The following is a 23,293-nucleotide window of genomic DNA, read 5'->3' on the forward strand; positions in this document are numbered from 1 at the left end:
GCATAGATTGCAAGGTTTCAAGGATTTTTGCCATAGAGACAGACATATTATCAGCAAAAACTGCAAAGTCTGTCCCTGTCACCGGGGCAGGACTTACAGGCGTCTCAGCCTGGGTCACTCTCCCTCCTGACTCCGGCTGGCGAAGCAGCACCGGGTCGGAGCATTGCACACAATGGGGGTCATCGGAGCCTGCTGGTAGATTAGCCCCACATGCAGCACCCGCAGTATACACAGCCCTAGCCTTGGCAGCCTTGCGTTTTGAGGATGGCATGTTGTTGCTTCCACAGAGTGATCTGGGAGATGCAGCCAGAAGCGACCTCACAGTGCAAGAAATACAATATCTCTATATCCTACACAGTACACCGATACACCGTGAGGCACTAGAGGGACCAGCACAGAAAAATCGCTTACCGCCCGCTTAAAAAGCGGGTGTGTGGTCGCCAGATAGCCCCTAGTCCAGGTCTCCCAGAGCCTTGCGTCCTTCCTCCAGCCAGACTGCATGTAATGGCTGCCGGCGTCCTGAGAGAGAAGGGGGGCGGGCCCTGGGCGTTCCTGGCTAAGAGCGGGAAGCCTGCTTCCCTCTGTGCCTAGTGTGAGGGCTGGAGCATGTAAATCAGGCTCCAGCCCTCGTCGCTGCTAGCGAACAGCGTCTCTCCCCTACCCTGAATGACAGGGTGGGGGCGGGAACGAATCGGAGCTGCCGGCGTCCTAGGCCCAAAAAGCCGGGGACTCAATTTATAACCGCCGCCGCCGTAAAAGCGCGGACGGCGGATCCCCGGCGCACCACAAGTCACAGCAGCGCCGCCCGGTCCAGAGGGGGTCGGCGCTGCGTTCCCATACACAAACAATCCCCCAGTAATCTGTAGGGACACTAACTCCAACGTTGCGGTCCCCGGCGCACTACAACACCCAGCCAGCCCGGAGTGTGTCTGTGCCTGCCGGGGACACAGAGTACCTGTATGATGCAGGGCCTGTCCCTGATCGTACTCCTGCTCCGTCTCCATCAGGTTCTAATGGGTCTGTGGATGGAGCCCGGCGTCAGAGCTGAGAGGCCGGCAGGATCCCACTTCCACAGAGCCCTACAAGGGGATGTGGAAGGAAAACAGCATGTCAGGCTCCAGCCCTGTACCAGCAATAGGTACCTCAACCTTACAACACCATCCAGGGGTGAGAAGGGAGCATGCTGGGGACACTATATGTGTCCTCTTTTCTTCCATCCGAAATAGTCAGCAGCTACTGCTGACTAAAATCTGTGGAGCTATGCATGGAATGTCTGACCTCCTTCGCACACAAAGCTAAAACTGGAGAACCCGTGATACCACGGGGGGGGTATAGCCAGAGGGGGAGGGGCCTTGCACTTTTAATGTAGTGCTTTGTGTGGCCTCCAGAGGGCAGTAGCTATACCCCAATCGTCTGGGTCTCCCAATAGAGCGCTGAAGAAAAAGAAGTTTAACATGCCTTATTAAAAATACAACAATAAAAAAAAGCTAAAATACACATTACACATTTATTATTTCTGTGTTTGAAAAAAATCCAATCAAGCAATGTTATGGTTCTTGAAAGGGGAGGGAAAAATAAATAAATAAATAAATAAAATTGCCACATTGTGAAGGGGATAAACCTACCTGATACGCCTCCGCTGCAGAAGTGATCACTTGTTCCACGGCTCCCACAACAAAGACCCCCTTCTTAATGTGCTCCCTGAGACAGAGGCCAGCTGATGCAGAGTCCAGCAGGTCAAATATCTGCTCATTGTAGATTTCAATAAATGAGCATTTACACAGAAAGCTTTTCCCATCACCGGACTGAAAAAAAACAGATCATCATCATGATCATTACGGGGTTATGCAGCATTTTTTATATCTCAAACATACTGTAGAGCATGTCATAAATGATACCGGGACAAAAAGATGCCCTTATCTTCTGCTGAATTGAAATGTGGCACTTTTAATTGTGTATTATTCCCTTAGAAAGCTAATATCAGGACATCAACAACACTAAAACAAATAGAAAGTGTACATACCTTTTCTTTTTCCCGATTTATTAGAAAAAACAAATATTCAAAACTCCGAGGAATCACCCCTCTTAGGTTATGAGTAAAGTTGTCAGAATCAGATGGGCCTAAAAAAGAGAGAAATGTATATTTACCTTTATTATATAAAAATAGAAGCACAATCCTCGCTGTGGAGGTGCCACGTCTGCAGAAACGCAGATCTGAGATTAGTAGGTCGCTTTGGTATCTTATACTCCTAGTCCTAAGTGCTGATGGGCCTTCAGAAATTGAGAAAACACTCAGGACAATAGGAGGAGGATAGCAAAGGTGGGTTTCATTGAAAATTTTGCAATGGCTTTTTGTTATTTTCAGGCCATTTCCCTGCACATTCTACTTTGATAAGGTCTGTTGTCATAACTCAACTGTGAAGACAGATGAAAGAGTTGCAAGCTCTCTGACTGTCGTAGCGGGCTGGCTGACGGATTCTCCATTAAAAGGGATTGTCCTGGACCATTTTTCTTTACTATTGGCTGAAGAATCAATAGCAGGGAGTTCCTAACTACTTGCCTGTCCCGCCCAGCACAGATCTCTGCCGGGATAGAGAAGACCACTCCTGCCGGCGATTCTGCAACTTCCACCGATGTCAGGTTGACAGAGCAGCTCTTCCATTTTCGCTCTGCTTTAGGCTATGTGCCCACGGGAGTTTGTAGCTGCGGATGTATCTGCAGGTACGGCCGCATGTTTCCCGCAGCTGCCTGCCAGCATCCGCAGCTATTTTTAGCTGCGGGATTCCAGCGATATAGCTGCGGTAAACCTGCGCACTTTCATGAGAATTACCTGCGGACGTCCTCGTTTCTATCTCCATAGCGGAGGGCCGGGATATCCACAGGAATAATTGACATGCAGTTACGCGCGGCTGCGGGACATCTGCAGGATATGCCGCAGCCGCACTTTCCGCAGCATGGACATAGACACTCCCCATGTCCCATAGGATAACATGGGGAGTGTCTGTACATGCTAAAACCTGCAGATTTATCTGGAAAATCCAGAAAAGTCCGCAGGTTTTCCGCGGCAAAATCCGCAGAGACAAGCTCCCATGGGCACATGCCCTTACTGATGGGGCACGACTGCCGATGTAATGCTGACAGCCGACTCCACACTGCCTAACTACAGGGAGCTGGCTGTCAATCAGTAGGACTTTGGCAGTCACACCCAGTCAGTAGAGAAGAGCGAAAGAGGAAGAGCTGCTAACGTCAAGCAGCAGAATCACCAGCAGAAGTGATCTGAGCCAGCACAACCGCCTACCTGTGAGTTCTTAGGCCCATAGTGAAAAATAAAATCATCCTGGATAAACCCCGTAACATTCTACAGCCAGTAACATACAATGCAACAGAGTCTATAGACGAATAGTGCTAAATCTTTACTGTAACTAGAGAGGTGCAGACCTGTAGACGTTCGATTTGGTGGGTTCAGTTGGACTTTAGATTAAGTTCAGTTCTGGACCCGGACTTGACCGGATTCCCAATGGAAGTCACTGATTGGGCAGTTCGGGTCTCCATCCACATAAAGTCAGCTATTCCCGGGCAGGGGGCTCATTTTTGTATTTTTCATTTTTTGTACACATTACATCCAATAACGCTGAGTTTACCCCCAGCAAGAGCTGTTCAAACACTAGAAGTGGCTCGCCCAGGGCTAAGCACCGAGCGTACCCAAGTGATGCCAACTCTGATTTATTTTTTTTTGTAAAGTCCGTCATCAGTACTAACACTAAACTTTACTGTTCAGGTCTGCACATCTCTAAATATAACACAAATATAAAAACTATTTTCAGCCCAAAATACATGAAATTAAGCAGGAAAATAAAATCCCCAAAATGTGAACCACCACTAACTTTTTGTTCCCTCATTTTTCTCTAATCAGGTTACACAGAATACTAATTTTAGGGTTATTTGTTTAATATAAGTAGGGCTGATCGAATCCGCCAAAATCCGGAACCGGCAGATCCCTGCCGGTTTAAACAAAAAAATCTGGATCCGCTCCGGATTCCGGTGCCCATATAAGTTTATGGGGACCAGAATCCAGAGATTAACACTAGAAGTCCCAGGAATTTCGAGCTCCATAGGGTTTCAATGGTAGAAATGTCAAATGAGCCCTCTCTGAGACTTCTAGTGTTAAAAATGTTTGTGGAGGGGACAGGGGGGGTAAGAGTGCTCGCGGTGTACTCACCAAAGGCTGTGTCATGGCATAATACTCCTTCCGGGTCACGCTCTTCCCTCCCGGAGCCGACAATTCAATCTCATTATTTTGCCCGCCCACCGGCGCGTGTAATTGGTTGCAGCTAGACGCACCCCCACCCTGAGTTTCAGCGTGTCAGCTGACTGCAAGCAATCACAGGTGCCAGGACGGCCAGTGGGCAAGGAAAGCAGTGCAAGTGTCTGCGGGTGAGTATGGTGAACGTGCAGGTCTTTCAGAAACACATGCACGTCCCTGTCAGAGTGTGCGGCTGTGGCAGTGATGAGCTATCAGACTCGTACAAGCCTGACAGGACATCAGCCGGCACAGCTTGCGCTCTCTGAACATGAGCGTGCACGTACCCAGAAACACATGCATGTTCCTGTCAGAAGTGTGCTCGGCTGTGTTGGTGATGTGGCTTTTTTTTTTTTTTATCCAAGTACCGTATTTTTCGCTTTATAAGACGCACTTTCCCCCAAAATTGTGGGGAAAAAGAGAATTTTGTTTAACTTACCGTAAATTCTTTTTCTTATAGTTCCATCTTGGGAGACCCAGACATTGGGTGTTTAGCTTCTGCCTCCGGAGGACACACAAAGTACTACACCTAAAAGTGTAGCTCCTCCCTCTGAGCCTATACACCCCCTGGTGAGCCAGTCACAGCCAGTTTAGTGCAAAAGCTGAAGGAGAATAGCCACCCACAAGTAGAACAGAGCAAGAGCCGGAACAACCGGAGACTCTGTCCACGACAACAGCCGGTGAAAACACGCGGAACAAGGAAATTGCCAACAGGCAACAGGGAGGGTGCTGGGTCTCCCAAGACGGAACTATAAGAAAAAGAATTTACGGTAAGTAAACAAAATTCTCTTTTTCTTTATCGTTCCTTTGGAAGACCCAGACCTTGGGACGTTCCAAAGCAGTCCCTGGGTGGGAATAAAACAGAAAAACTAAGAAGTAGGCAGAACCTAACTTCACAAATGGGCGACCGCCGCCTGAAGGATGAGTCTGCCCAAGCTCGCATCTGCCGAAGCATGAGCATGCACTTGGTAGTGCTTCGAGAAGGTATGCAGGCTAGCCCAAGTGGCAGCCTGACAGACTTGTTGAGCCGTAGCCTGGTGCCTAAAATCCCAAGAGGCACCGACAGCTCTGGTCGAGTGTGCTTTGATCCCCGGCGGGGGAGGCGCCTGCGTACTCTGGTAGGCGTCCGAGATGGTCGACCTAATCCAACGGGCTAAGGTCGGCTTAGAAGCAGGGAGGCCCTTGCGCCGACCTGTGGTTAGCACAAAAAGAGAGGTGCACCGCCTAAGCGCAGCGGTGCGAGACACATAGATCCGGAGAGCACGCACCAGATCTAGAGTATGTAGAGCTTTTTCAAAGCGATGAACAGGGGCCGGACAGAAGAAAGGTAAGGTAATGTCCTGGTTAAGGTGGAAAGGAGAGACCACCTTAGGAAGGAAGTCCGGAGTCGGACGGAGAACCACCTTGTCTTGATGAAAGACTAAAAAAGGTGACTCCGAGGAGAGCGCAGCCAAATCAGAGACTCTCCTGAGAGAAGTTATGGCAACCAGAAAGGCCACTTTCTGTGAAAGACTGTACAAAGAAACCTCCCTAAGAGGCTCAAAGGGGGGGGTTTCTGCAAGACCGTGAGAACCAAGTTAAGGTCCCAGGGGTCCAAGGGCTGCCGGTAAGGCGGAATGATGTGAGACGCGCCATGCATGAAGGTGCGGACCTGAGCCAGCCGAGCGAGACGCCGCTGGAACAGAACTGACAGAGCCGAAACTTGTCCCTTGAGAGAGTTGAGGGACAGTCCTAGCTGCAGACCGGACTGTAGAAAAGACAGAAGGGTCGGCAAGGAAAATGGCCAAGGAGGATGGCCGGTAGAGCGACACCAGGACAGGAAAATTTTCCAAGTCCTGTGATAGATCTTAGCGGAGGAAGACTTACGGGCCCGAGTCATAGTGGAGATGACTTCAGGAGGAATACCAGAAGCCGTCAAAATCCAGGACTCAAGAGCCACGCCGTCAATTTGAGGGCCGCAGAATTCGGGCGGAAAAACGGACCTTGCGAGAGCAGGTCTGGACGGTCCGGGAGATGCCACGGTATCTCTACGGACAGTTGGAGCAGGTCCGGATACCAAGCTCACCTGGGCCAGTCCGGTGCAATGAGGATGACTCGACGACCCTCCATTCTGATCTTGCGCAGGACTCTGGGCAAGAGAGCTAGAGGGGGAAACACGTAGGACAGACGAAACTGGGACCAGTCCTGAACCAGAGCGTCCGCGGCGAAGGCCTGAGGATCGTGGGAGCGAGCCACGTAAACAGGAACTTTGTTGTTGCGACGGGATGCCATTAGGTCCACGTCCGGAGTGCCCCATTTGCGGCAGATCGACTGAAATACTGCCGGATGCAGGGACCACTCGCCACCGTCCACGCTTTGACGGCTGAGATAATCTGCCTCCCAGTTGTCCACGCCTGGGATGTGGACTGCGGATATGGTGGACCTGGAGTCCTCCGCCCATTGAAGAATGCGTTGTACCTCCATCATTGCCAGGCGGCTGCGTGTCCCGCCTTGATTGTTGATGTAGGCAACCGCTGTCGCGTTGTCTGACTGGACTCGAATGTGCCTGCCCGCCAGCAGGTGGTGAAATGCTAGGAGAGCTAGAAGCACGGCTCTGGTTTCCAGCACATTGAGTGAAAGGGCTGACTCGGACGGAGTCCAAGTGCCCTGTGCTCTGTGGTGGAGACATACCGCTCCCCAGCCGGATAGACTGGCATCCGTGGTGAGAATCACCCAGGACGGTGCCAGGAAGGAGCGCCCTTGGGACAGGGAGAGGGGTCGAAGCCACCACTGAAGAGAGCTCTTGGTCCGTGGCGACAGAGCCACTGACTTGTGTAAGGAAGAAGGCCGCTTGTCCCAACAGCGGAGAATGTCCAGCTGCAGGGGGCGCAGATGGAACTGGGCAAAGGGAACAGCCTCCATGGACGCCACCATTTGACTCAGCACCTGCATCAGACGCCTGAGGGTATAACGGCGGGGCTTCAGGAGAGAGCGCACCACCAACCGGAGTGACAGCTGTTTGTCTAAGGGCAACTTCACAAGTGCCGGCAAAGTCTCGAACTGCATCCCTAGGTACGTGAGACTCTGGGTCGGAGTCAGAGTGGATTTGGGAAGATTGACAAGCCACCCGAATTGGGCTAGAGTGGCGAGAGTGAGCGAGACACTCCGCTGACAGTCTGCGCTGGATGGAGCCTTGACTAAAAGGTCGTCCAGGTAGGAGAGCACTGCCAACCCGTGGAGGTGCAGAACTGCAATCACTGCTGCCATGACCTTGGTGAATACCCGAGGTGCCGTGGCTAACCCGAAGGGGAGAGCCACGAATTGGAAATTATCTTCTCCTATTGCAAAGCGTAGCCAACGCTGGTGTGAAACTGCAATTGGCACATGTAGATAGGCATCTCTGATGTCGATGGACGCCAGGAAATCCCCTTGGGTCATTGAGGCAATGACTTATCGCAGAGACTCCATGCGAAAGTGCCGCACCCGAACATGCTTGTTGAGAAGCTTGAGATCCAGGATGGGCCGTAAGGTACCGTCCTTTTTGGGAACCAGGAAGAGGTTGGAGTAAAAACCTCTGAACCGTTCCCGGGCGGGAAATTGTACAATTACTCCGTTGGCCTGCAAGGCTGCCACGGCCTGTGAGAAGGCGGCGGCCTTGCAGAAGGGGGGAGTTGAGAGAAAAAATCTGGCGGGCTGGAAGAGAATTCTATCCTGTAGCCGTGAGAAATGATATCTCTCACCCACTGATCGGAGACCTGTTGAAACCAAGCGTCGCCAAAGTGGGAGAGCCTGCCACCGACTAAGGACGTTGCTGGAGCGAGCCGAGAGTCACGAGGAGGCTGCCTTAGTGGCAGGACCTCCTGCGGTCTTCTGTGGACGCGCTCTTGAGCGCCAGCTGGATTTCTGGTCCTTAGCTGAGTTAGCGGACGAGGCGGAGGGCTTAGAGGACGACCAGTTGGAGGAACGAAAGGAGCGAAACCTCGACTGATTCCTACCCTGGGCAGGTTTCCTGGTCTTGGTTTGTGGCATGGAAGTACTCTTCCCGCCAGTAGCCTCTTTAATAATTTCATCCAGCTGTTCACCGAACAGCCGGGAACCAGCAAAAGGGAGCCCAGCAAGGTACTTCTTTGAAGAAGCATCTGCCTTCCACTCTCGAAGCCACAAGATCCTGCGGATAACGAGGGAATTAGCCGAAGCCACCGCAGTACGGTGAGAAGCCTCTAGCATGGCAGACATGGCATAAGAAGAAAAAGCTGAAGCTTGAGAAGTTAAGGCAACCATCTCGGGCATAGATTCCCTGATGAGGGAATGCATCTCCTCTAGAGAAGCAGAGATGGCTTTGAGGGCCCACACTGCTGCAAAAGTTGGGGAAGACGCGGCCCCCGCCGCTTCATACACGGATTTGGCCAGAAGGTCGATCTGACGGTCAGTGGCATCCCTAAGGGAAATGCCATCAGCCACCGACACAACGGTCCGGGCTGAGAGCCTAGACACCGGAGGGTCTACCTTTGGGGAGTGAGCCCACTCCTTGACCACCTCAGGTGGAAAGGGAAAACGGTCATCAGAACCACGCTTTGGGAAGCGTTTGTCAGGACAGGCCCTGGGTTTGGTCACAGCGGTCTGAAAACTGGAGTGGTTAAAGAACACACTCTTCACTCACTTAGGCGAGGTAAACTGGTGCTTTTCTGCCAGAGAGGGTTGCTCCTCTGATACTGGAGGGTTGAGATCCAGTACAGAATTAATGGAAGCAATCAAGTCACTAAGTTCTGAGTCACCCTCAGAAAGATCAATGGGGCACATGGAGTTAGCCTCCGAGCCCCCTGTAAAGGCATCCTCCTCATCCTGCGAGTCAGCTCTTGAATCAGAGCCGCAGGATGAGGGGGGAGAGGAAACCCTGCGGCGCCTCTTAGGAGGACGGGGTCTGTGCTCTGATGATGAATCCTCTGTGAGCTCCAGTGGACGGAGGTCAGAGGATAGGGATCCTAAAGGACCCTTAACAAGAGCATTAGAGGCACCCTGTGAAGGGGGCTGATGCATATTCTTCAAAGTCCTGGACAGAAGTCCCATGGACTCAGCAAATGACTGGGAGATAGACCCAGAGAAGGACTCTACCCAGGCCGGGGGTTCAGCCACAGGTGCAAAAGCAGCTTGAGAGACCACTGGGGGTGAGACTCCAGGCTGAGGCACCTCCAAGTTAGAGCAGACATCACAATGTGGATAGGTGCTCGGTTCAGGCAGCAGGAGCTTACATGCAGCGCATGCAGTATAAAGCTTTGGAGCCTTGCTCCTCGTGTGAGACATGCTGCTGGAGTGGGGAAAACAGCTTCGACAAAGAGAATGAACCCCAGGGAGTATATTCAGAGGTCCACAACCAGAGACCGGCTGTGGCTTACCAGACCGCCGGAGCGGTGTTGTGTGCCCTCCAGATCCCGAAGCCCGGACCCCCAATGCACAGCACCTCAGCAGGGATGCAGAGTGCAGGATGTCCCAGCGCAGAGTGAACCCTGTCCAAGAAAATGGCCGCCGGAGCGAAGAGAGGGGGCGGGACGGGGGCGTTCCTGTAGGAAAGCGGGATCTGGAGGGCCATAGAGGCCTGCAGGGGGGGGGAGTCACGCACAAGCAGTGAGGAGTGTCCCTCCCCTGTGCAGGACGGCCGCTGGGAGGAGCCGTGCCTGTCCCTCTGCATGAATGACATGCGAGGGCAGGTAACAGAAACTAGGCCTCCGGCGAAGCCGGGGCCTAAATTTGAGCAGCGAGGCCGACGCGCAGGCACCATCGGCGCCGATCTTGGGCGAAAAGCCAGAGGACCCGCCGGAAATGTCAAAACAGATACAGCAAACACACTCTCCCCACACAATAAAGGACAGGGACCCCCAACATATGAACGTCTCAGGTACTTAGCTGCTGAGACGCAGGGCCAGGTCCCTGGGGATGAGTGCTCCGGTCCAGCAGAGTCCTCAAGGGGCTGTGGACGAAGACCGGTCTCCTGCCAGGCATGGAGACCGCGCTGGCTCCCACTTCAAGCCAGAGCCCAGGAGGGATGGTGAAGGAGCACGGCATGTAAGGCTCCAGCCTTGGAAATCAACCTTACAACACCACCGACACAGTGGGGTGAGAAGGGATATGCCGGGAGTCCAGACGTGGACCCGCACTTCATCAATCTTTTTCCAAAAAAAAAAAAAAAAAAAAAAAAAAGAAGGGAATTTTGTTACTTACCGTAAATTCCTTTTCTTCTAGCTCCTATTGGGAGACCCAGACGATTGGGTGTATAGCACTGCCTCCGGAGGCCACACAAAGCAATTACACTAAAAAGTGTAAGGCCCCTCCCCTTCTGGCTATACACCCCCAGTGGGATCACTGGCTCACCAGTTTTAGTGCAAAAGCAAGAAGGAGGAAAGCCAATAACTGGTTTAAACAAATTCACTCCGAAGTAACGTCGGAGAACTGAAAACCATTCAACATGAACAACATGTGTACCCGAACAACCAAAAATCCCGAAGGACAACAGGGCGGGTGCTGGGTCTCCCAATAGGAGCTAGAAGAAAAGGAATTTACGGTAAGTAACAAAATTCCCTTCTTCGGCGCTCCATTGGGAGACCCAGACGATTGGGACGTCCAAAAGCTGTCCCTGGGTGGGTAAAGAAATACCTCATGTTAGAGCTGCAAAGACAGCCCTCCCCTACGGGGAGGCAACTGCCGCCTGCAGGACTCTTCTACCTAGGCTGGCGTCCGCCGAAGCATAGGTATGCACCTGATAATGTTTGGTGAAAGTGTGCAGACTCGACCAGGTAGCTGCCTGGCACACCTGTTGAGCCGTAGCCTGGTGTCGTAATGCCCAGGACGCACCCACGGCTCTGGTAGAATGGGCCTTCAGCCCTGATGGAACCGGAAGCCCAGCAGAACGGTAGGCTTCAAGAATTGGTTCTTTGATCCATCGAGCCAGGGTGGCCTTGGAAGCCTGCGACCCTTTGCGCTTACCAGCGACAAGGACAAAGAGTGCATCCGAACGGCGCAGGGGCGCCGTGCGGGAAATGTAGATTCTGAGTGCTCTCACCAGATCTAACAAATGTAAATCCTTCTCATAGCGATGAACTGCATGAGGACAAAAAGAAGGCAAAGAGATATCCTGATTAAGATGAAAAGAGGATACCACCTTCGGGAGAAACTCCTGAATGGGTCGCAGCACTACCTTGTCCTGGTGGAAGACCAGGAAGGGAGCCTTGGATGACAGCGCTGCTAGCTCAGACACTCTCCGAAGAGATGTGATCGCTACCAGAAAAGCCACTTTCTGTGATAGTCTAGAAAGTGAAACCTCCCTCAGAGGCTCGAAGGGCGGCTTCTGGAGGGCAACCAGTACCCTGTTCAGATCCCATGGATCTAACGGCCGCTTGTACGGGGGTACGATATGACAAACCCTCTGCAGGAACGTGCGTACCTTAGAAAGTCGTGCTAGACGCTTCTGAAAAAAGACGGATAACGCCGAGACTTGCCCTTTAAGGGAGCCGAGCGACAAACCTTTTTCTAACCCAGATTGCAGGAAAGAAAGAAATGTAGGCAATGCAAATGGCCAGGGAGACACTCCCTGAGCAGAGCACCAGGATAAGAATATCCTCCACGTTCTGTGGTAGATCTTAGCGGACGTGGGCTTCCTAGCCTGTCTCATGGTGGCAACGACCCCTTGGGATAATCCTGAAGACGCTAGGATCCAGGACTCAATGGCCACACAGTCAGGTTCAGGGCCGCAGAATTCCGATGGAAAAACGGCCCTTGGGACAGCAAGTCTGGTCGGTCTGGTAGTGCCCACGGTTGGCCGACCGTGAGATGCCACAGATCCGAATACCACGCCCTCCTTGGCCAGTCTGGGGCGACGAGTATGACGCGGCTGCAGTCGGATCTGATCTTGCGTAGCACCCTGGGCAAGAGTGCCAGAGGTGGAAACACATAAGGGAGCCGGAACTGCGACCAATCTTGCACTAAGGCGTCTGCCGCCAGAGCTCTGTGATCGCGAGACCGTGCCATGAAGGTTGGGACCTTGTTGTTGTGCCGGGACGCCATTAAGTCGACGTCCGGCCTTCCCCAGCGGCGACAGATTTCCTGAAACACGTCCGGGTGAAGGGACCATTCCCCTGCGTCCATGCCCTGGCGACTGAGGAAGTCTGCTTCCCAGTTTTCTACGCCGGGGATGTGAACTGCGGATATGGTGGAGGCCGTGGCTTCCACCCACATCAGAATCCGCCGGACTTCCTGGAAGGCTTGCCGACTGCGTGTCCCCCCTTGGTGGTTGATGTATGCCACCGCTGTGGAGTTGTCCGACTGAATTCGGATCTGCCTTCCTTCCAGCCACTGCTGGAAGGCTAGTAGGGCAAGATACACTGCTCTGATTTCCAGAACATTGATCTGAAGGGTGGACTCCTGCTGGGTCCACGTACCCTGAGCCCTGTGGTGGAGAAAAACTGCTCCCCACCCTGACAGACTCGCGTCTGTCGTGACCACCGCCCAGGATGGTGGTAGGAAGGATCTTCCCTGTGATAATGAGGTGGGAAGAAGCCACCACTGCAGAGAGTCCTTGGCCGTCTGGGAAAGGGAGACTTTCCTGTCCAGGGATGTTGACTTCCCGTCCCATTGGCGGAGAATGTCCCATTGAAGTGGGCGCAGATGAAACTGCGCAAACGGAACCGCCTCCATTGCCGCCACCATCTTCCCGAGGAAGTGCATGAGGCGTCTTAAGGAGTGCGACTGACTTTGAAGGAGAGCCTGCACCCCAGTCTGTAGTGACCGCTGCTTGTCCAGCGGAAGCTTCACTATCGCTGAGAGAGTATGAAACTCCACGCCAAGATACGTCAGTGATTGGGTCGGTAACAGATTTGACTTTGAGAAGTTGATGATCCACCCGAACGTCTGGAGAGTCTCCAGTGCAACGTTCAGGCTGAGTTGGCATGCCTCCTGAGAGGGTGCCTTGACAAGTAGATCGTCCAAGTAAGGGATCACAGAGTGTCCCTGAGAGTGCAAGACTGCTACCACTGCCGCCATGACCTTGGTGAACACCCGTGGGGCTGTCGCCAGACCAAATGGCAGAGCTACGAACTGAAGATGGTCGTCTCCTATCACGAAGCGTAGAAAGCGTTGGTGCTCTGTAGCAATCGGCACGTGGAGATAAGCATCTTTGATGTCTATTGATGCTAGGAAATCTCCTTGAGACATTGAGGCAATGACTGAGCGGAGGGATTCCATCCGGAACCGCCTGGCGTTCACATGCTTGTTGAGCAGTTTTAGGTCCAGAACAGGACGGAATGAGCCGTCCTTTTTTGGCACCACAAAGAGATTGGAGTAAAAACCTTGTCCTTGTTCCCGAAGAGGAACAGGGACCACCACTCCTTCTGCTCTTAGAGAATGCACCGCCTGCAGAAGGGCATCTGCTCGGTCGGGATGTGGGGAAGTTCTGAAGAACCGAGGCGGAGGACGAGAACTGAACTCTATCCTGTACCCGTGAGACAAAATGTCTGTTACCCACCGGTCTTTGACCTGTGGCAGCCAAATGTCGCAAAAGCGGGAGAGCCTGCCACTGACCGAGGATGCGGAGGGAGGCGGCCGAAAGTCATGAGGCAGCCGCCTTGGAAGCGGTACCTCCGGTTGCTTTCTTGGGGCGTGAGTGAGTCCGCCAGGAATCAGAGCTCCTTTGCTCTTTCTGAGTCCCTTTGGACGAGGAGAATTGGGGCTTGCCCGAGCCTCGAAAGGACCGAAACTTTGACTGCCACTTCCTCTGTTGAGGTTTGCTTGATCTGGGCTGGGGTAAGGAAGAGTCCTTACCTTTGGACTGTTTAATGATTTCCGCCAATTGCTCACCAAACAGTCTGTCTCCAGATAATGGCAAGCTGGTTAAACATTTTTTAGAAGCAGAATCTGCTTTCCATTCTTTTAACCACAAGGCTCTGCGCAAAACTACAGAGTTGGCGGATGCCATTGAGGTACGGCTCGTAGATTCTAGTACCGCATTGATAGCGTAGGTCGCAAACGCAGTCATTTGCGTAGTTAAGGACGCCACTTGCGGCACTGCTGGACTTAAGAAAGAGTCCACCTGTGCCAGACCAGCTGAAATAGCTTGGAGCGCCCACACGGCCGCGAATGCTGGAGCAAACGACGCGCCAATAGCTTCATAGACAGATTTCAACCAAAGGTCCATCTGTCTATCATTGGCATCTTTAAGTGAAGCCCCATCCTCCACTGCAACTATGGATCTAGCTGCAAGCCTGGATATTGGAGGGTCCACTTTTGGACACTGGGTCCAGCGCTTGACCACGTCAGGGGGAAAGGGATAACGTGTATCCTTCATACGTTTGGAGAAACGCTTGTCCGGATAAGCATGGTGTTTCTGGATTGATTCCCTGAAGTCAGAGTGGTCCAGAAAAGTACTCAATTTTCGCTTGGGATACAGGAAATGGAATTTCTCCTGCTGTGCAGCTGCCTCCTCTGCTGAAGGGGCTGGTGGAGAAATATCCAACAGCCTATTGATGGCCGCTATAAGGTCATTTACCATGGCGTCACCATCTGGCGTATCCAAATTGAGTGCGGTGTCAGGACCAGACTCCTGATCACCCTCCTCTGTCTCATCATGTAGAGACTCTTCTCGCTGAGACCCTGACCCGCGTGACGACGTGGAGGGTCTCTCCCAGCGAGCTCGCTTAGGCGGCCTGGGACTGTCATCAGAGTCAGAGCCCTCAGCCTGTGATGCCTGGGACCCCCTTGAAGTACGGATTAGTTCCAACTGAGGGGGACCTGGGAACATAGCCACAGCAGTGTCCATGGTCTGAGCCACTGGCCTGGACTGCAAGGTCTCCAGGATTTTTGTCATAGTCACAGACATTTTATCAGCAAAGACTGCAAATTCTGTCCCCGTCACCGGGGCAGGGTTCACAGGCGTCTCTGCCTGGGCTACCACCACCATATGCTCTGGCTGACGAAGTGCCACTGGGACTGAACATTGCACACAATGAGAGTCGTTGGAGCCTGCTGGTAGATTAGCCCCACATGCTGTACAAGCAGTGTATACAGCCCGTGCCTTGGCACCCTTGCGTTTTGTGGATGACATGTTGCTGTCTCCTCAGAGCAATATAGGGGTATACAGCCAAGAAGCGACCGTACAGTGCAGTATATATATATATATATATATATATATCTGGTACAGGAAAAAGTACACCAATACACACTGTGGCACTAGTGGGGCCAGCACTAATGTGCTGCTTACCGCCCGCTAAACGCGGGTGTGTGGTCGCCAGAAATCCCTAGTCTGGGTCTCCCAGAGCCTGTGTCCGTCCTCCAGCCAGACTGCATGCAGGAATGGCTGCCGGCGTCCTGTGGAGGGGGGGGCGGGCCCTGGGCGTGCTCAGACCAAAAGCGGGAAACCTGCGTCCCACTGTGCCTAGTGAGAGGGCTGGAGCATGTAAATAAGGCTCCAGCCCTCGGCGCTGACGATTGCACAGCGTCTGTCCCATTCCCTGATTGACAGGGAGGGGGCGGGAACGAAGCGGAGCTAGGCCGCAAAAGCCGGGGACTAAATTTATAAGCGCCGCCGCCGTAAAAGCGCGGTCGGCGCTAAGTCCCCGGCGCACTACAAGTCCCAGCCGCGCCGCCGCTCCGAGAGTGGCCGGTGCGGTAGTTCCCAGCACATGAATCCACACAGCTAAGCTGCTGTGACTCAAACCCCAGCGTGGAGCGCTACTGTCCCCGGCGCACTAACACACCCAGCAAGTCTGGCGTGTGCGTGCCTGTCTGTACGGGGACACAGAGTACCTGAAAGTTGCAGGGCCTTGTCCCTGAACGGTACCCCGGCTCCTTATCCAGCAGGTTCAATGGGTCTGTGGACGGAGCCCGGCCTCAGGGCTTGGAGGCCGGTAAGATCCCACTTCCTCAGAGCCCCTCAGGGGGATGGGGAAGGAAAACAGCATGTGGGCTCCAGCCTCTGTACCCGCAATGGGTACCTCAACCTTACAAACCACAAGTGGGGTGAGAAGGGAGCATGCTGGGGGCCCTAGTATGGGCCCTCTTTTCTTCCATCCGACATAGTCAGCAGCTACTGCTGACTAAACAGTGGAGCTATGCGTGGATGTCTGACCTCCTTCGCACAAAGCAGAAAACTGGTGAGCCAGTGATCCCACTGGGGGTGTATAGCCAGAAGGGGAGGGGCCTTACACTTTTTAGTGTAATTGCTTTGTGTGGCCTCCGGAGGCAGTGCTATACACCCAATCGTCTGGGTCTCCCAATGGAGCGCCGAAGAAAAAATCATATGAGAATGCATGTGTGGATGTATGTCCTCCTGAACACAAAGCGATAAACTGGGTGTGACTGGCTCACCAGGGGGTGTATAGGCTCAGAGGGAGGAGCTACACTTTTAGGTGTAGTACTTTGTGTGTCCTCCGGAGGCAGAAGCTCAAAGGAACGATAAAGAAAATAGGGGTGCGTCTTAGTGAATGTAACTTACCGGGCAGTAATGCGGCAGTGGAGTAAGTCACAGGAGGCTGGTGCTGGTGCTGTCGCTGGAGCGGAGGCGGCCGCAATGGATCCCCCGGCAATCGGCTGCGGTGGCGGCCGCCATGGATCCCCCAGCAATCGGCTGCGGTGGCGGCCGCCATAGATCCCGCGGCAATCGGCTACAGCAGCGGTCACCATAGCCGAAATCTTTATCTGCGCCTGCGCTGCCTCCAACGCGACTTCCGGAAAATGGCTGCAGAGGTGACGCAGGCGTAGATGGAGATCTCAGAGAAGCGAGATCTCCATCTGCGCATGCGCCGCCTTCCGTAGCCATTTTCCTGAAGTCCATCACATCGGAGGCTACGCAGATATAGATCGCGGCTCTCGAAGATCGCGATCTGCGCATGCGCGGGCTCCATTTTAGATCTCCGCAGCAGGCGGAGACTATCATAAGAAAGAGGAGAGAGAGAGAAGAACGATTCTCCTCCTCCTCGCTAGGGCTGGACGCTGATTGGTGGAGACAACTTCTGCAGAGCAGCCTCCACCAATCAGTGATCTGAGCCTGACAAAGTGTTGTCAGTTGAACGAAGGGTCCTAATAGGTGAGCAAAAAACACTGAAGGAGAACACAACCCCCATCATCAGCCTTCAGAATGTACTGTATCAATCGGTGTATTCTGAAGGATGATGGGGGCTGTAGTCCTTTAGTGTAAACACTCCAGGGAGGGACTAATGTAGTGGCCAAAGTGTAAATGTGACTACCACCCCCCTCATCTTTCAGAATACAGCCATGTATGGTATACAGTACATGGGTGTATTCCTAAGGATGAGGGGGGTGGTAGTCCCAGATCCCCATAGCAGTGCGTCATCCACAGGTCCCCCATAGCAGTGCGTCATCCACAGGTCCCCCATAGCAGTGCGTCATCCACAGGTCCCCCCCATAACAGACCCTCCTGTTGAGTCTAAATTGTTAAAATAATGTTTTTTTTAATTTTATTAAAATGTTTTAGCACACTATTTGGCTCAATTTTTTTTTTAAATTTTCCTCCTCTAAAACCTAGGTGTGTCTTATAATCAGGTGCGTCTTATAAAGTGAAAAATACGGTAAAACAAAAAAAAAAAAAAAAAAAAAAGAAGAGGTGCAGTCCCCCCTAATTTTCATCCCCAGCCATGATGCTGGCTGGGGGCTGGTATTCTCAGCCCGCAGCCGCCCTGTATTGCCGCATCGATTAGATGTGACAATCCCGGTGCAATGCTGGCTCTTCTCAATTGCCCTGATGCAGTGGCAATTGGGGTAATAAGGAGTTAATAGCAGCATACAGCTGTTACTAAACCCTGGGTTAATGTGATAGCACAGGCATCTATGAGTTACCTGCATTACACTAACCTGTAAATGAATGTAAATAAACAGACAGAGGAAAATACTTTTATTTGGAATAAAGTATAAAACACACACCCTCCTTCACCACTTTATTAACCCCCAAAAGCCTGCACGTCCGGCGTAATCCACATGAGGTCCCACGCTGCTTCAGCTCTGCTACATAGCCAGCAGTCATAGAGCATGACCGCTGGCTGTGCACACAATGACAGCCATGATGACTGCACGGCAAGCAGATATTTTCACTAGCTGGGAGCGCGTCTGCCTACAACCAAAGACTGGATGGCCGGTGGGTGGGGAAAACACAAAGCTGTGTGTATATGAGGTACAGTAAAGGAAGTGAATGCGCGACCCGGAAGCAGTGTGCCGCCATGACACAGTCTCGGCAACTCCTCCAAAAATAAGCTTTGGCACACCTAAAAAAAAGAGGGAACAGTTTCTGTGGTCAGTAACTCACGTTGTTTATTAATAAGGTATTTTTATGAAAAGAAAAAGTCCAACGTATCGACCCTTTAGGGGTCTTTTTCAAGGACAACAATTCTATGAGGTACGTGTACACAATCCAAGCAAAGAGCCTCATGGTTAAACTTAGAGTCTCATACTGGGCAGCACTGGACAAGGTATAAAATTAACCCTCCAGTGTGACCCCGAGACAGCACACTCGAAAAGTAATCCGAAAAAACAAGAGCACTGGGAGTATTCATGCAAAAGTAGAAATTTATTATAAATAAGTAACAACAAGACAAAGGACATTTAGCAAGCAAGATAGAGGGAATGAAAATCTGGGTCCCATAAATCATACTACCAAAACTTTTTGTGGGATCAGGTATCTGAGGATTAAGTCAGGCTGGTTCACAGGTGATCAAGATCAACATACAGTTAAATAGGATACAGAATCACATAGATCCTAAAAAGGTAGATCTTGTGAATCAAGCCTCAATTATCAGACACCCCCATACTGGTACATATATGGTTGCCAGGACATCCAGTTACATGTAGGATATTCAAGCAATCAGATGTATATAAAAGGGACTAGAATCAGGTTGGTTCACAGGTGATCTAAGTCAGTATACAGTTATGTAAAGTATTTGAATCACATAAATCCCAATAATAGGGCAATGGATCCTGCGAATCAAACCCAATTTGTCTGATGCCCCCATAATATTACACACATGGTTGTCAAACAAACCAGGAGTAGCGGCAGACCTACGTTCACAAGGTAATATTTGCAAGGCAACCATTAAGTACCCATACGGTGGGAATAAAGTGCTTACCTAATTATGATGGTAGTTTAGGGGAGCCAGGCCAGACCAGAGGGAACCTCCGACGGCCGTTTCGCGGTTGACACCGCTTCTTCCGGGAGGGGTGAGTGCCTAAACTACCATCATACGTGTACACAATGTATTATCCGCATGGGATGAATATCAGACCGTGTTTTTAGTATACCTTAAGGTACTGTCACACATAACGAGATCGCTAGCGAGATCGCAGCTGAGTCACCGTTTTGGTGGCTTTGGAAGGCTCCTTGCACTGTCGTGGGACGCCCTGGTGATCACCCCCCCTTTTAACTATGTGTAAGTTACGGGTTCTTAGGGTCTTTTTCATGTGACTGGTTTGCTATTGGGTGACCTCTGCCCTGTCTAAATGGACCTATGCCGATTTGGCTATACATTTTCATGTGTCCTGTCAGGGCAGAGGCGCCATACCTGTTAGTCATTTTTTGTGACCTTTTTCCATGATTAGTCTGATGTTTGGAACCTCTGTCCTGTCTTAAGGATTTATGCTGACTCAGCTATACATATTTACGTATCCTGCCAGGACAGAGATGCCATATTTATCAGCCAGCCACTTATGACTACTTATGACCCTTTGCCCCTGCTAGTAATTTTCGCCTACTTGGGGTGTTTATCACTTTTGCTCTCCCACTTATGTGTGGTAATTCACCTTGTTCTCCATTAGCACCGTATATGTACATTTTCTATAATGATTGAAACCATTTTTTATATAAAAAGAAATTTGTATAATAAAGTTTTTTGATATTTTATATGAACAGCCTTGTAAGCTCCATTTCTTTCTTCTATGCTTATGTGCCATATGGAGTGGCGTTGATTTTGATGCGAGATGTGCCCTGGTTCAATGTTTTTGTGTCTTACCGTTTTGGTGACGCAGTTGCGATCCCGTTAGCGATCTCGATATGTGTGACACTTACCAGCGATCAGGCCCCTGCTGTGAGATCTCTAGTCGTTGCAGAATGGTCCAGGCCATTTTCTTCAAAGGCGATGTCCTGCTGGGCAGGACACATCGCTGTGTTTGACACTGTGTGACAGGGTCACAGTGACTGCTGAGATCGTTATACAGGTCGCAACTGCGATCTGTATTGTTCTGCATCGCTGGTAAGATCTCACTGACATCTCACCTGCGACCTCCCAGCGACTTATCTGCGATCCCTATCAGGTCGCATCGTTTTTGGGATCGCAGGTAAGTCGTTATGTGTGAAGGTACCTTTAGGAATAAACAAGAGAAAACAAAGAGAGGTTGGTGTATCACTGGATAGTGTCTAAGGTGATTAGGTGGCTCAAAATGACTTCCAATGCAGATGAAGGAGTGAGGAACCTTAAGAGGTAAAAGGTGAGGGGGGGGGGGGGGGGGGGAACAGTCACCTGCTCATATGGAGAAGTGTCTAGGTCCAATTTCTCATATGGACTGTCGGTCAATTGCAGCAGGCTGCAAAGTTGCCAGAGGCCCAAAGGCAAGGTTGGCAGGAAATCCTTATATACAAAAGTAGTAGTGAGGAAGGTCTGGCCCGATGGTGTATATGTAACAGGGAGAATTCCTTAATGAGGAAAGGGCTATGCTGAGCCTCTGTATAAGGATGAGGAAGGAAAGCAGGGCTCTCGGCAAGTCTGAAACGCTGTTTTATTTCTGTTTTTCTTTATTTTTCAATTATTTTCCACAGTGCCGGATCCGGATCTTGCACCCGGCATTTCGGATCCAGCACCCGGAAATCCTTGAAACCGCGCGGCTCCGAACTTTTACAGTTCGGATCTGCTCAGCCCTAAACTTAAGTCATCTGTGTGCATGGCGGTAAGAGGCAGCTTTTTTCTTACCAATATCCTACAGGACACGGAGAAGCTTGTTAAAGTAAATCTGTCCCAGGTTTTTGCTCCCTCATCTGAGAACAGCATAATGTAGAGACAGAGACCCCGATTCCAGTGATGTGTCACTTACGGAGCTGTTTGCTGTAATTTTGATAAAATCAATGTTTTCTCTGCTGTAGGTCTAGCAGTTATACAGAGCTCATGAATATGCTGGCTACCTGGCAGCAGGACAAGTAGTCCTCTAATGATATCAAATGCTGATTAAATAGTGATTTTATCAAAACTACACTAAGCAGCTCAGTAAGTGACATCTCTGCAAGTGGGGTCTCTTTTCCTTCATCTTCCTGCTCTCTGATTAGATGGCAAAAACCTGGTGACAGATTCCCTTTATATGACCATGTTTCATTGGTTTCAAGAGAAATAATAGAGTATCACTGTGACAGGAAATATTAGTTGAAGTGGATCACCTGACTGCTGAAACCGAAGTGTGATCAGCCGATAAGGCCATACATTTGCTGACAAGTGGCTGGGTGTACATATATGCAAGCCAAGCATTAATAACCAAAAAGATGGAAAGGTAATATGAAGTCTTTACAGAGGGCAGAAAATGTTGAGGACGGATCTGATAAGAGAATTTTAACATTCCGTAAATTTTTAGAACGCTCTAGTTACAAATCAAACGAAGGGAATTTTGTTTACTTACCGTAAATTCCTTTTCTTCTAGCTCTAATTGGGAGACCCAGACAATTGGGTGTATAGGCTATGCCTCCGGAGGCCGCACAAAGTATTACACTCAAAAGTGTAAAGCCCCTCCCCTTCTGCCTATACACCCCCCGTGCTCCCACGGGCTCCTCAGTTTTGGTGCAAAAGCAAGAAGGAGGAAAAAGAATTATAAACTGGTTTAAAGTAACTTCAATCCGAAGGAATATCGGAGAACTGAAACCATTCAACATGAACAACATGTGTACACAAAAAAACAGGGGCGGGTGCTGGGTCTCCCAATTAGAGCTAGAAGAAAAGGAATTTACGGTAAGTAAACAAAATTCCCTTCTTTGTCGCTCTATTGGGAGACCCAGACAATTGGGACGTCCAAAAGCAGTCCCTGGGTGGGTAAAATAATACCTCGTAAGAGAGCCGTAAAACGGCCCTTTCCTACAGGTGGGCAACCGCCGCCTGAAGGACTCGTCTACCTAGGCTGGCATCCGCCGAAGCATAGGTATGCACCTGATAGTGTTTCGTGAAAGTGTGCAGGCTCGACCAGGTAGCCGCCTGACACACCTGCTGAGCCGCAGCCTGGTGCCTCAAAGCCCAGGACGCGCCCACGGCTCTGGTAGAATGGGCCCTCAGCCCTGATGGAACCGGAAGCCCAGCCGAACGGTAAGCTTCGATAATTGGCTCCTTGATCCACCGAGCCAGGGTTGATTTGAAAACCTGTGACCCTTTACGCTGGCCAGCGACAAGGACAAAGAGAGCATCCGAGCGGCGCAGGGGCGCCGTACGAGAAATGTAGAGTCTGAGTGCTCTCACCAAATCTAACAAGTGCAAATCCTTTTCACATTGGTGAACTGGATGAGGATAAAAAGAAGGCAAGGAGATCTCCTGATTGAGATGAAAGGAGGATACCACCTTAGGGAGAAATTCCGGAACCGGACGTAGAACCACCTTGTCCTGGTGAAACACCAGGAAAGGGGCTTTGCACGACAATGCTGCTAGCTCAGTCACTCTCCGAAGAGAAGTGACTGCTACTAGAAAAAACCACTTTCTGCGAAAGTTGTGAGAGGGAAATATCTCTCATTGGCTCGAATGGTGGTTTCTGAAGAACCATCAGAACCCTGTTTAGATCCCAGGGTTCTAATGGCCGCTTGTAAGGTGGAACGATGTGACAAACCCCCTGCAGGAACGTGCGTACCTGTGGAAGCCTGGCTAGGCGCTTCTGGAAAAAAACACAGAGAGCGCTGAGACTTGTCCCTTAAGGGAGCCGAGCGACAAACCCTTTTCCAGTCCAGATTGAAAGAAGGACAGAAAAGTGGGCAAGGCAAAAGGCCAGGGAGAAAAAACCCTGAGCAGAGCACCA

General features: G+C 51.1%; 1 protein-coding gene across 1 annotated transcript in view; it reads right to left on the minus strand.

Moving 5' to 3' along the window:
• Positions 1-23,293, minus strand: part of KIF15 (kinesin family member 15) — a 263,264-nt gene that overhangs the window by 219,067 nt on the left and 20,904 nt on the right. The window contains exons 6-7 of the mRNA XM_075315169.1: positions 2,024-2,121; positions 1,626-1,805 (exon numbers count right to left, since the gene is read on the minus strand). Of these exons, the coding sequence (XP_075171284.1) occupies positions 1,626-1,805; positions 2,024-2,121 (278 nt within the window). The remainder of the gene's footprint in view (positions 1-1,625; positions 1,806-2,023; positions 2,122-23,293) is intronic.

The sequence above is a fragment of the Anomaloglossus baeobatrachus genome, chromosome 6 (genome assembly GCF_048569485.1).
Source record: "Anomaloglossus baeobatrachus isolate aAnoBae1 chromosome 6, aAnoBae1.hap1, whole genome shotgun sequence".
NCBI lineage: Eukaryota > Metazoa > Chordata > Amphibia > Anura > Aromobatidae > Anomaloglossus > Anomaloglossus baeobatrachus.